Here is a 14,537-nt window from a genome sequence, read left to right as displayed (position 1 = left end):
ACAGCACACAGACCACCCGAGGTTCTTCGATGGATTTTGGGGACCTTTGGAGGGTCTGTGTGCTGTTAAAAAAAAAGAAGCCGGGAAAATTCATAGCAAACCCTTAATCCAAGCATGCAACCTGGCTGACCAGGAAGGGGGAGGGATGAGCATGTGGCTCCTCCCCTCTTCCTGAACCATACCAGGCCATGTGCCCTCAACATAGGGGGGCTTGCCAGGAGGGACCCCTCCCATAGAAAAGCACCATGTCCCCATCTTGATGAGAACAAGGGCCCCATCCCCACAACCCTGGCTTGGTGGATGTGGGGGTCTGAGGGCAGGCGGGTTTATCAGAATCTAATAGTGCCCAGATACCGCCCCCCACTTGAATGAGTACTACCACCTCTACTCATTGAAAAAAAAAAAAAAGAAATAAAGACCCTCAATGTTCTTTATTTGAAAAAAAAAAACTCCAGAAAAGTCTCTCTGTAAATCCATCATCAATCATAATGCCAACCACCCACTGACTCACCAATAACCCGCCACACAGGAGCGATCTCCAATGGTAACACTCACTGACTGATAGCATCCTGAGCTGTCATCAGCTATATAAAGGAAGGGGTGAGGATAGTGGTGACATCATTACCCAGATGTGACCATCTTCAGACAATGGTGTCATGATCTATGCCTCACCCATTTGCCTACGTGGCCATGTAAGGGAATGGGCAGGGTGAAGTCAATTGCTAAGGACGCAGCTGTTGCAGGCAACCATTGCTTCCCTAGGAACCAGTGACAGCCAGAAGCTGTCACATTCATCCACACCAAATGCCGTAAACGTTGGGTGTTCAGAAGAATGTGGTAGGAGCCACTGTTCATCCAATCTTCTGTTTAGACACAGAGCTTCTCCCTAATTCAGATTATTGGCAGTGTATGGAAGTGATTGCCAAATAGTGACTGGCAAACAGGGATCTGTATATTTGTGTGTATCACTGCCCGGCACACCACTCACATCACACACTTTAGCCAATCTGCCCTAAATCATGTTTTTCGGGGGTGGGGGACAGTGTAAGAAGTCATCACACGAGGATTCTAGATTGTAGGATAGCTTGGGGGATTCCCTGAAGTGTGTGGGGATCACTTGTCTGCTTTACACTCCTTAGATTGTATCAGATTTGTGGGAGATTCTCCCTCCACTGGTGGTCAGCAGTAGGGATGGGCCGAACGACCCCCTGTTCGGTTTGCACCAGAACTTTTCGAACATCGTGAAAGTTCAGAACCGAATAACAAACTCCATTGAAGTCTATGGGACCCAAACTGGAAAAATCTAAAGTGCCCATGTTGAAGCCTTATATGCAAGTAATTGGGCATACAATGGTTATGGGAGTCCGGGTACTGCCCTGCAGGGGAAAAAAAGTTTGTAAAAAACGCCATTTTTAAATGAGCAGTGATTTATTGATGCTTAAAGTGAAAGCTTAAAAATGAAAAATTCCTTTCAATATTGTGTCTGGGGGGTTCCCTTAGTCTACCTGTAAAGTGGCACATCTGTACTGTGTATAGAAGCTGCTGCCACAAAAATTGCATTTATAAAGCCCAAAAAATGATATTTTCCCAGCAAGCAAAAATTGGTCTTTGGTTGTCGGTGGCACCTTCACACCGTAACCATATTAAGGTACTCTTGATGAAAGCAAGAATTGACCTTGCTGTCAAAAATTTAAATGATATGCACATGTCAAACAGGTGCGAAAAAAATTGGTCTTTGGGGGTTAATTGTGCCCATGAAACCTACACCAAAAAATATTATTCCAGATGGAATCAACATCCACAACGCTAGGCAGCCTAGAAGTCCTGCAGAGATTCTACATCCCAAAAACTCTTAATCAGCGACATCGGCATCAGGGGCTTCATAGCTGCTGGTAATCCAGGACTGATTCATTTTGATAAATGTCAGACGGTCCATGGAGTCTGTGGACAGATGCATTCTATTATCAGTAACAAAACCTCCAGCAGCACTGAATGCCTAATCGGAAAGCACGCTGGATGCAGGGCAACCAAGCAGATCAATTGCATACTGGGCAAGTTCTGGCCAGTGGTCTATTCTCGTGATCCAGTAAGCCAGTGGATCGTCGACAGGAAAGCTCTCTATCTCTGTTTTCGCCCATAGATAATCGTCCACCATTTGATGCAGATGCTGCTGATGGGATGTGGAAGCTGACAGCCCTGGGCGGCGAGGACTAAAAAAAGTAGTGGAATGCATCACTTAGGCGGCCGCCTTCTCCTCCACTCCTCACTTGACCAGCAGAAGCCTCAAAACTATGTTTTCAACAACACTGTAACCTACCAGAGCCAGGAAAAGCATTAGATAAACTCCTCTTTAAGGTGTCCTCAGGAGATTTCCTCTTCTGCACTCTCAGGAGGAGTTCTGAGACTTTTACCCTTGTAACGGTGGTCAAGGAGGGTTGCCAACCAATTGTGATCCTTCTCCTTAATGCCACGTATTCTTGGGTCCTTTCGCATGCTTTGAAGTATGAGGGAGTCCATGCACCGCAAATTTGCAGAGGCATGAGAAGCAGACTCCTCAGGGCCACTGAGGAATATAGTATCTAGAACTGCTTCCTCCCAGCCATGTACTACTGTGAAGGGTTTTGGAAATGGAAAACCATCTCTTACTGTTTGACGTATGTCTTCCTCTGATTCAATGACTCCAAAACTGCCAGAATCCTCCTCCTCCCTCTCCTCTTGTGTGTTCTGTGACATAAGAACAATGGTGTCTGCATAAAGTGGGCCTTGAGAGGAAAGGAAGTCCTCCACTTCCTCCCGCTGCTCTGCCTCAAGTGCCCTGTCCATAACGCCATGCAGATTCTGCTCTAGCAAGAACACAACAGGGATTGTGTCACTGATGCATTATCACGGCTCACCATCTTTGTGGCCTCCTCAAATGGTGACAGTACAGTGCATGCAACCTTTATGAGCAGCCACTGGCGTGGGAAAAAAAGCAGAGCCAGCCTGAGCCTGTCGTTGTGTCATACTCACACAGGTACTCGTTGACAGCCCTCTGCTGCATGTGCAGCTGCTCCAGCATTGCCAAAGTCGATGTCACAAATCTGGCGGTTTACGGGCAGGTGGAATTCCCGCTGAATTTCAGCCAACCAAGCACTGGCTGTGTATGACTGCCTGAAATGGCTACAGACTCTTCTGGCCTGCTTTAGCAGATCTTCCAACCCTGGGTACCTATTTAGGAAACGCTGCATCACCAAATTGAAGACATATGCCAGGCACGGCACATGCGTCAACTTTCTCTGTCTGAGGGAAGACAGGAGGTTTGTGCCATTATGGCACACCACCATGCCTGGCTTCAACTGGCGTGGCATGAACCACCTCTGGGCCTGCTTCGGTGTGGTTCCTGTCCCCTAGACACACCAGCTGAAGCACTGCATGGCACCTTTTAGCCTGACTTATTGAATAGCCCCTTAAACGCTTAAAAGTTATAAGTTATAAGTGATTTATTCTTCCAAAGCAAATACACTTTTGCAAACTGGTACTGACTAGTATTCCAATGTTTCTCTTCTCCCTCAGTTTTTCTCCATCACTCAGCTAATGAGACCCCAAAGCTGGTGGAGAGATGCGGGGGAGGGTCACACAAGGATGATATTCAGTTAACTGACATCCTCCTTATCACCTCATGATATCATTGGTCGTTAGCTAGAAGGTTGTAATGGTGTACAATGAAAACCTGAGGCTTTGTGTAACTAAAAGGCTTCATCCACCCTCCGGCTTGTATACAATTTTGGGGCAATTTTTAGGCATTTTGCTAAGGCACCCCTGAAGAAACCACAAGGCAGCCTGGTTGAAAAAGGCTGCTCTATGTAATGCAAAAAAAAAAAAAGTTTTTTAATTGTACAAAATAAATTTGAACCCAGGCACATATCCACCCCAAAAAAATCTGAGGCCCCCGCCCCCACATATACAAACATAAACTCACACATTGGGGTGCCTACGCCTGAAAACATTTATTGCGATACACGTTACATATCGCCGCACACACTGGAATGAGAGCAATAATTCTATCACCAGACCTCCTCCGTAACACTAAATTGACCTAAAGGGGCTTTTAAAGTGTTTCCTATAGAAAATATAGGGTACTGAAGCTTGTCACCATTTCACAGGTGCATGCAAATTTAAGGTTGGGAATCTATTTACTCGGTGCAACCTTGGTATTTATATTTTTCAAAAAAATTGGGTAATGTATTGCTATTTTGGACCCATTGAAATAAATTTTAGTGTGTTTTTTACTGAAATTTTGCATTTCCTAGACCTTTGCAATAATATCGTGTGACATAAAAAAATGTAAACTACCACATTTTATTCTCTAGGGTGTCTGCTTTCAGAAAACATATAATGTTTTCGGGGGTTTTATATAATCTTTAGGCCTAAAATTATTTTTTAACTTCTTCCCGCCCGGCCTATAGCAGAATGACGGCCAGGTGGGTGTTCCATTATCCTGACTGGATGTCATATGACGTCCAGAAAAATAAGCCGCTCGGTGATGCAGTGTTTTGCTCTGACACACTGCATCTCCAATCTTGGTAAAGAGCCTATGACGTAGGCTCTTTACCATGTGATCAACTGTGTCCAATCAAAGCTAATCACATCATAACCAGGAAGTGACGGTTATCGGCTTTCCTTTATTCATGCTGACAAGGTGCGAGTAGAGGAGAGCCGATCAATGGATCTCCTGATGGGGGGGGGATCTGCACTGCTATTCAGCATTGATTATCAGTACAGGCCCATCAGCGATAATTGCCAGTGATTACCACCAGTGCCCCACTAGCGATGCTCAGCAGTGCCCGCCTGTGATGTCAATCAGTGCCCACCAGGGATGCCAATGAGTGCCTACCAGGTATTCCAATTAGTGCCCACCAGGATGCTTGTCAGTGCCTCCTCATCAATGTCATCCATCAGTGCTACATAGTAGTGCCTCCTCATCAGTGAAGGAGAAAACTTCCTTATTTACAAAATTTTATAACAGAAACAAAGAAAAACTTTATTTTTTTCAGAATTTGTCTTTTTTTATTTGTAGCACAAAAAATAAAAACCCCGGTAATGATCAAATACCACCAAAAGAAAGCTCTATTAGTGGGGAAAAAAAAAAAAATTCATTTGGGTACAGTGTTACATGACTAAGCAATTGTCATTCAAAGTGTGAGAGAGCTGAAAGATGAAAATTGGCCTGGGCAGAAAGGGGGTGAAAGTGTCCGGTATTGAAGGGGTTAAACATGTGGGCAAAAAAAAAAACAAGCCTGTAAAACCAGATCTGGCAGTGAAAGGGTTAAAGGAAACGTTCACCTTCGGTTACATGTTCCTCCAGTGGCTCAGTGATCCGAGTCCTTTGTGTGACAGCAGTGTGGGGAGAAGTTCCCTGTACCGGCTGTCACTTTATGAAAAGAGCGCGGCCGTGCCATTCATTCACAGAGTTCTGTCCTTTGCCGAGGTCGGCTTGTAGTTTTCAATGAACTCCCACACCGCTGCTGAGCTCTCTGGTAGATGAGGAACAAGGAGATTGTCATAAGAGACAAGGAGATTGTCATAAGGAACAAGGAGATTGGGACCCCGATTTAGTCCCTTGGACAAGTGTTTTTTTCAAAAAATGTTAACACCCCTGGAACTGTTTCTTACATGATGAAGATCAGCCATGGAGTATATCTGAGGTGTATATCAGGGTGTGCTTCTTCCCCACATGAGAGCTGTGATGTCCAGCAACATTCATATATAAGACATTTCCCGCACTCAAGGCACTAATACACCTCGAGGGTTGTGTGGGAACCCTGATGTACAGGAAGACAGGACTTCAGTGCAGTGAACAATTCCCTCACTCAGGACAGGAAAGTGGCTTCTCCCCTGTGTGAGATCTCTGATGTGTGGAAAGATGGGACTTCCTTGAAAAACATTTCCCGCACTCAGAACAGGAATATGGCTTCTCCCCCGTGTGAGATCTCTGATGTATGTAAAGATTGGACTTCACTGAAAAACATTTCCCGCACTCAGGACAGAAGTGCGGCTTCTCCCCCGTGTGAGATCTCTGATGTGTGGAAAGACTGGATGTCTGTGAAAAACATTTTCCACACTCAGGACAGGAATACGGCTTCTCTCCTGTGTGAGATCTCTGATGTTTGTAAAGATTGGACTTCACTGAAAAACATTTACCGCACTCAGGACAGGAATACGGCTTTTCCCCAGTGTGAGATCGCTGATGTATGACAAGGTCTGATTTTTGTATAAAACATTTCCTGCACTCAGGACAGGAATATGGTTTTTCCCCAGTGTGAGATCTTTTATGCACATTAAGATGTGATCTAGAATAGAAACATTTCCCGCACTCAGTACAGGAAAAGATCTCATCTGTTGGAAGGACGGCACCGTCCCTCACAGTCTGAGGTTCCTCAGGATAAGAGGAATACGATGGTCCATCTACACTGTGTGGTGCCGGATGGACATTTGAGGTAGTTGGGTTTTCTCCTGGACTATACTGTGTGATGTCCTCATCTTCTACTTTACAGTCTGGAGACAAAGTGAGACAATCCTCTGAGGTTTTCCTCATCTCCCGTCCATCTACTAAAATAGAAATAAAAAGATTATTACTAGACATGAGCAGATTGGTTCCCCTAAACCAGGACTCCGCCCACATCAGGCAGCTTTGTCTCTGAGGATATTACAATTCCCCCCTCAAGGTAACTAGTAAATGGGTTCTCTGTAGGGCGGCAACTAATGATTATTTTCAGAATTGATTAGTTGGCCGATTATTGTTTTGATTAATCGACGAATTGGATAAAAACCTCAAAAAAAGTTTGGTGTATAATTTAGTTAATATTCTTGAATATCTATATACAGCGGTAAATAGAATTATCCAGATATATAGTTGGATATTTAATCCACTCTGAGAATAACAGACAGATAGATGTATTATTAGAGGGAGAATCTGCTACATATCAGAATCAGAGATCAACATTATTAAAATGTAAAAAAGACATAAAACGCTGTTTTGCAGATGATCAGACAGGAGTGTAATATAATATGATGGATGACAGACTCCCTTGTCATAGACAGGTAGGTGGGTACAAGCTCCCTGCACCTGATGTCACTTATGCTGGCACAAACTCATTTCTCTTTCAAAAAAACATTCATCCAATTTTCATTAGTGGGTCAAATCGACGTTCATTTTCCACCACAGTGACAGGAAAATTAGGAGCAGAACAGAAAACTTTTCTCCATCGAACACATTTTTAAATAGTGTATGTGGTCTTTGCTCATAAGTTACATTCATTTTAAGTGGAAATTTTCACAATTCATTCACAAGTGGAAATTTCAAACTACACTCGTCCATTCATCAAATGTACAAATAATTTTCATAAAAATATTTGTGGGAATATTGTCGTCCAAAAATGGATCCGTGTATGGCCAACATAGGACATTTAGAAGCAGCAGCATGATTTTTTTTTAATCATCTGTTATGATGGGGTTAAAAAAAAAATAGTCCTTTATCGTACAAATACAGTAGATAATCACTACTATAAGAGAATCATTTATACTGTGAAATAGTGAAAGTAATATACCCATATCATATATATAATAATAAATATACCCAGAAGTCGGATAAATGGTGATTTTACCTGGGAGTCACATATGAAGCTATATGAGGGGGAAAAAAACTTTTATATTAAAGTAATACTGAAAGCTGAGACATTTTTATGGATATAATACACAAAACTAGTAAACTTTTACTTTATGTAATAGTAATGCCTTCTATCACCTCCAGTCTATCTGCCTCCACCTTCTCTGGGTTCAGATGCTGATCTTCCCTGCACAGAGCCCTTAAAGTCATTGTAAATATTGGACTTCTTTTTAAACAAACTTGTAATATTTTACCTGCTCTATGTAATGGTTTTGCACAGAGCAGCACTGATTCTCCTCTTCTGGACCCCGCCCCCCCTGCTGGCTCCTTCTGCCTTCAGAGTGACCCTATAGTAAGCTGCCAAGTATAGTATAGAGTTCCCCTATAGGAAGCCACAAAGTATAGTATAGAGTTCCCCTATAGGAAGCCACAAAGTATAGTATAGAGTTCCCCTATAGGAAGGTACCAAAACTTCTGCCTTTAGAATCCCTTCTCTTGCCCAGGACTACATGTCCCATGAGGCATTGCTCCTCACGCATTTAAGTTCTCAGGCATTTACTGACATGTATGGATGGTGTACTGAGCTGTATTTTCTGATATGTAAAGAAATAATGCATTCTGTATGCAGGCCAATTAATCGACTGATCAATTATGAAAATAGTTGACAACTATTTTCAAAATCGATGATGACAATTAGTTGTTTCAGCCCTACATCTCTGATCTCCTACCAGTTAATTTCTTTATTCATGGACCTTAGTCAGAGAGTTAGGAAACAATGAGAACTGTCTTTTATAGGAGTGACAGTGATGAGGGGATTATAGCACGAGTGTCCCCACCCCCTCTATCACTCATTGCCATCTTTCCAACACAAGAAGTACTGCATTCCCTTGTTTAGTCTATCATTTAGTGATGAATAACAGCGGGGCTGAGCCCCACCAGAGGTCAGAGAGTGAGGATGGGGGAGAACAACCAAGATGAAGACTGGACTGATCCTGAAGACCACCATCATTGGGTTATTGACTCCTCCCTCATTATCACTTTCTGTTTAAGGTTCCAGAGTTTGAGGATGTTATCACATTATTATCAATATGTAAAAGTCTGTGCTCCAATCAAATCATCAGATATAAAATGTCCAGCTGGTAGGAAATGGGTTTAACAAAAGAGAATACATATTATGTGTATATATAGCAGTGGGTAGAGGGGAGAGAGCAGAAGTCAGGACTATATAATGTACAACATATTGTATAAGATACAACAGATAGGATTATATAGTATCAGAAATATGTAATGTACAACATAGAGTATATAGTGCAGGGGTAAGGAGTATGTAATGTACAATATAAATTATACAGTGTAATGGTCATGACTCATAATATTGGTATTCAGTAATCAGTGGTAGATTTGTTTTTACATGAGACAAGTTGCAGAGGTCCCACACCGCTGTCTCCCATCTCCTGAGACTGCACTCAGTGACTTGGGTCTGAGACTATACAGACATATCCCTCCACCCGACACAGCCAGCAAATAACAGAGCAAGTAACCCTGGGAGAATTGTTCTGTCAGAGATCTTGCCACACCCGGGTATTGGGCAAAAGACCCAAAGCACATACCCCAGGTGCCTAGGTCTAGTAACATCTATGGTGAAAATGAACATTTTGCTGCCAGCTGAACCCCAGAATCTCCATAAATCCAGTCTAGATACATAAATTGTGTCTGCAGCACAGAGAAGGAAGATTATCCAAGAGAAATACAGGAATACAGGACGGGGAACACAGCTCAGGAAAGTGACCAGGGGATTACAGGCTGATATCACCCAGTCCCCCCCCTACTCTGGACCAATCAGTGAGCAGTATGGGTGGAGGAATGTATTTAGTGTTAATGACCCACCTGTACTGATCTCTGTAGGAGTGTCCTCCTCTATAAATGTCCCCGTTATTCCATCCTCCTCCATAGACTGCTGATCATCCCTCACATACATCTCTTCTTCTTCTGCTTTAACCTCAAAGTCTATATCGATTGGATCTCCACTCTAAAGAAAATGAGAGAGAATATCATCTGTAAGATATAAGCTTTAATTATGTTGTTATGGATTGATTAATGCTTTGATAAAATGACTATTTTCTATTATGTACATATATATGTTAAATCTCCTTACTCCAATGAGGTAACTAGAGACCCCCTCCCATCAGAGTGAGTCCAGGAGTCCACAAGCCTTCACATCAGCAGAAAGCCCAGATGAAAATGGCAAGGAGAGCCTTAGATAAGGGTTCATTCAATCCATAGATGACAGCACGGATTGCAGCTGTGATGCTGCTTTGCAAATAATGACTCATTCTTTACTATAAAGGAAGCTATATGCTCAAAGCAAAAAAGGACGTTTTTCACTGAACAGTGTGTGTCAGCGTACTCCTTCTAAACGTGCACGTGTATATACATCTGAAAATCAGGCCAGGTGCAGATAACTCGGTCAGAAATTTGTCTGGATCCAAAACAATGTGACATCACATATAAAATCCACACATCTCTATAAGTGTGTTACATAGTAGCTCCGTCCCACTAACCTTGTAACAATGAGGGATGGTGTGATCTTCCTGTGTGGAATCCCGGGAATACAGAGGACGGGGACATCTCTCTGGTGGGTTCCTGGTATTAGGTGGCTCCATCATATCCTTGTGTCCTTCTGATAACTCCTCCATCACTCCATACTCCTCATCCTCCTCTTTATACTCTTCTTTAACAACAATATTATCATCCTCAAGGTTTCCACTCTAAATATATAATAAAACATTCATTGTAACAAACATGCTGTGTATAAATCAGAACTACCAATAATTGTCAATCATCTACCTGATGATGGTGAGGGATGGTGTGACCTTCCTGTGTGGAATCCCGGGAATACAGAGGACGGGGACATCTCTCTGGTGGGTTCCTGTAGCTGGATGACTCCACCATGGTGTCCTGGTACAGATCTTTGTGTTCTTTTAGAAACTCTGACTCCTCCATCACTCCATCCTCATCATCCTCCTCTTTTATCTCTTCTTTAACTTCAACTTTAGAATCTCTCAGGTTTCCACTCTGAATATATAATAAAATGTACATCAATTGTAACAATGCAGATAATGTACAGATCCTAATGATACTATCAGTGATTGTTCCTCATCTACCTGATGATGGTGAGGGATGGTGTGATCTTCCTGTGTGGAATCCCGGGAATACAGAGGACGGGGACATCTCTCTGGTGGGTTCCCATTACTGGATCCATCTGTAGGAAACACACACACTGACTGAATACATTGTTTCTATGTGTTTATCAGATGATGGGGGATCTAGGTGGACCCTCCGTACTGCTCTCTCCTTTACAATAAAGTCTCCTCTTACCCGGTGATGTGAGGGGCGGCTGATTGTCCATCATGATGTCCTTCCCAGCACCACTCACGTCTCCTGTCAGCAGCTCGATGATCTCTCTGGTGACTTTTAGAATCTTCTTATTTCTCTATTCTTGTCAGAAACGGAGGGAGGTGGAGGCAATGTGATTATCATAAGATCTCCAGACTTCACAAGAGGAAAACTCTAGATTTGAACACATATATTAAAATTACATGACCCTCCCAGAATCATACATACATACATATTCCAAACCTCCATAAATAACCCCCCCCCCCCCCAATCACTAATAAAAGTCATATAACCTGTTAGTATAGATTGATGAGATGAGAAGGTGATTGGTGGGAAAGTTTCCAAAATGAGGAGAATGTTCCGGCCTCACAAGTAGGGAAATGTTCTGACCCTGAAGGGGTGCATCTAAATGTCCACACTATATATGTGTGTATATCAGCATCTGCTGGAGATAAAAGACATCACAGTGACTATGGAGGAAGAGGACGGACATGACGGGGGGGGGGTTACTGGGTGTAAATAGAAAATAAGATCTTATTACCTCCTCTACTGCCTCTTCCAGCAACGTCTCCTCTCTTCCAGCAATGTCTCCTCTCTACTTCCTCCAGGCTGACCCCTCACCCGGAACTTCCTGTCTGTACCTGACATCACTTCCTGCCTGTTCCTGAACTCACTTCCTGTCTTCCATAGAGACTTCCTGTGTAGAAGTGAGATCTCCATCTTGTGGAGCTCAGAGGAACTGCAGCCCAGAGAATCGTCTCATAGTGTGAACACGGCCTTGTGCTGTGTGTGTATGTACTGTATATCCTTATAGATGGGTCATCTCCACTCCCACCAAGGGGGATAGAGATATATGACTGCCTAGTCCAGCCTTTCTCAGCCAGGGTTCCTCCAAAGGTTTCTAGGGGTTCCTTGAGCAATAAACAATTTCTGTAAATAATAATGGTCGAGAACTAGATGAGGGTGCGTTTTCCTGCACACCAAAAGGCCACTTAACTAAAACTTAACCTTTATTGTAAATCATAAAAGGTATGTAAATGACCATATCAGGTGTACCTATAGGATGAGGTCAATGCCATTATATATGAATCAACGTTTTATCCCTATGTGGCAATATTAATCACTTCTCCCCGCCATATAATAGAATGATGTGCGCAAAGTGGTTAAGTTGTCCTGAATGGATGTCATATGACATTCAGTAGGATAAGTTGCGATTGCGCGCCCGTGGGGGTGTGCAGAATGGCGAACGTTGGTGTGGTGTGTCAGTCTGACACACCGCATCACAGATCTTGGTAAAGAGCCTTTGACGGAGGCGCTTTACCACGTGATCAGCTGTGTCCAAACACAGTAAACAGGAAGAGCCATGACTGACAGATGCGAGTAGAGGAGAGCTGATCGGCTGCTCTTCTGACAGCGCAGCCCCCTCCCCTCCCCCGAGGATGCCCACCCAGGACCACCAGGTATGACCATTAGAGGTGCCAATCAGTACCCAGCAGTAATGCCTGCCAGTGCATCCTATCAGAGCCATCTATCAGTGCCCATCAGTGCTGCCTATCAGTGCTTCATATTAGTGCCTCATCATCAGTGCCACCTCCCCAGTGCCCATCAGTGCAGCCTCATCAGCGCCCATCAGTGAAGGAGAAAACACACTCATTTACAAAATTTTATAACAGAAACAAAGAAAACCTTTATCCGTTTAGCAAAAAAAAAAAAAAACCCCAGTGGTGATCAAATACCACCAAAAGAAAGCTCTATTTGTAGGAACAAAATGATAAAAATTGTGTTTGGGCAGTGCTGTATGACCGCGCAATTGTCATTCAAAGTGTGACAGCGCTGAAAGCTGAAAATTGGTCTGGGCAGGAAGGGGGGGGAGTGCCCTGTATTGAAGTGGTTAACATCTACCAAGTTTAAATAGTGAAACTTCTCTTGATATATACATATACACAATATGAGGGTTATAATCTCCTCCTACATTCAATATAAGGCTCCAGGCTGTATAGAGGAGATGTAAATTCAAGGTCTACTCACCAACACCACCTGGTATCAAGAGATGGGGGTATATCTGTCTCTCCTCCCATCTATTGGCCACATATAAAAATGAGATAAAGAGAAAAAGATAAAGTATGCTAGTAAATAATGTCTTACTGAAGATATGGGCTATCTGTCTTCTGCCCTATGAAATGATCTATCTCTCAGATATGTAATACGGGTACAACTCATCCATGTGGACACAAATAACCACTGATGGAGGAGCCCCATATATCTTCATATCCACAAAAAACTTCTCTCTTAATCAAGACTGCATAGAAAATAAATGGGACAAATGTGACAAACATTCATCCAGTCATTACATATTCTGGCCATAATGTAACAAAGTGATTTCCTATGATTGTCAGCTCCATCTAGTGACCATAATGGGGTATTTTTCCTGATATACCTCCATTAGTAAAAATATCACAATACCGCATTATGACCACTAGTTGGAGCCAAGTAAATCAGTGTATGAAATAAAATACATCCAATATTCATCTTGGCTGGATGAATGCTGCTCACATTCATTCAACTAATTTTTTTTTAATAGACCTCTAAAGTGTTTGTGAAAGCTTACATCACAAAATGTACTCAGCCAATGGAAGGTAATGACTCCATTTTTCTTTTTCTACTGCTATCAATGGCCAACACGGTACAACACTTCATCCATGTCTTTGGTGATCTCTGATCTCCTTATGAACTCAGGGATGTACAATTCCTATCGCCTGACACCCGGGACATGCAGTTTTGAGGGCCGGAAAGGTCATTTTTTTAACATTTAGCCCTGCTGTGGGCGAGCAAGGAGCAGGTTTACTTGTCGGAGTGAAGCTTTCGGGTGGTTGAGTGAATGTTTCCACACCCCCCCACCCTGACACACGCCCACTATGCTCCTCTTGCCCATCTGAAACCTGGGACCAGAATAGCGGGTGATGATGGGTAGAGGGGAGGGAGGAGAGAGGACACACATCTGCTCTCCTCCCCTTCTTGTTCCTGACCCGGAAGTGACATGTATGACGTCACGTCCAGGTCCCTGTTGACAGTTTCCCCGACTATCAAGCCTGGGAAAGAATATAATGCAGTGCGATCTGTATTACATTACATTCAGTGGAGCACAGGGGAGACATTGGGGGTCTTTTAGACCCTGGATGTCTCATTAAAGAGAATCTGTCACCAAAAAATCATCAAATAGGGGACTTTTTGTCCTCCATGCCACATTTCTCAACCTTTTTTCAGTCAAGACCCTCCAAAATTATGGACAGTTTTGAGGCACCCTAATCTAAAATGTAAAAACAATTCTAATAGTTCTACATAATGCAGCAACATGAACACACATAGGACACCCAACGTTATAAGTGATTTAATCTTCCAAAGCAAATACACTTTTGCAAACTGGTACTGACTAGTATTCCAATGTTTCTCTTCTCCCTCAGTTTTTCTCCATCAATCAGCTAATGAGACCCCAAAG

General features: G+C 43.0%; 1 protein-coding gene across 1 annotated transcript in view; it reads right to left on the bottom strand.

Moving 5' to 3' along the window:
• Positions 1 to 14,537, bottom strand: part of LOC141121834 (uncharacterized) — a 315,649-nt gene that overhangs the window by 64,053 nt on the left and 237,059 nt on the right. Inside the window, exons 10-15 of the mRNA XM_073611550.1 lie at positions 11,024 to 11,138; positions 10,810 to 10,907; positions 10,493 to 10,720; positions 10,207 to 10,413; positions 9,533 to 9,674; positions 5,861 to 6,588 (exon numbers count right to left, since the gene is read on the bottom strand). Of these exons, the coding sequence (XP_073467651.1) occupies positions 5,861 to 6,588; positions 9,533 to 9,674; positions 10,207 to 10,413; positions 10,493 to 10,720; positions 10,810 to 10,907; positions 11,024 to 11,138 (1,518 nt within the window). The remainder of the gene's footprint in view (positions 1 to 5,860; positions 6,589 to 9,532; positions 9,675 to 10,206; positions 10,414 to 10,492; positions 10,721 to 10,809; positions 10,908 to 11,023; positions 11,139 to 14,537) is intronic.

The sequence above is a fragment of the Aquarana catesbeiana genome, unplaced genomic scaffold (genome assembly GCF_042186555.1).
Source record: "Aquarana catesbeiana isolate 2022-GZ unplaced genomic scaffold, ASM4218655v1 unanchor233, whole genome shotgun sequence".
In the NCBI taxonomy this organism is placed as follows: domain Eukaryota; kingdom Metazoa; phylum Chordata; class Amphibia; order Anura; family Ranidae; genus Aquarana; species Aquarana catesbeiana.
Note: the sequence above shows the minus strand (reverse complement) of the source record. Positions and strands in the feature narration are given on the sequence as shown.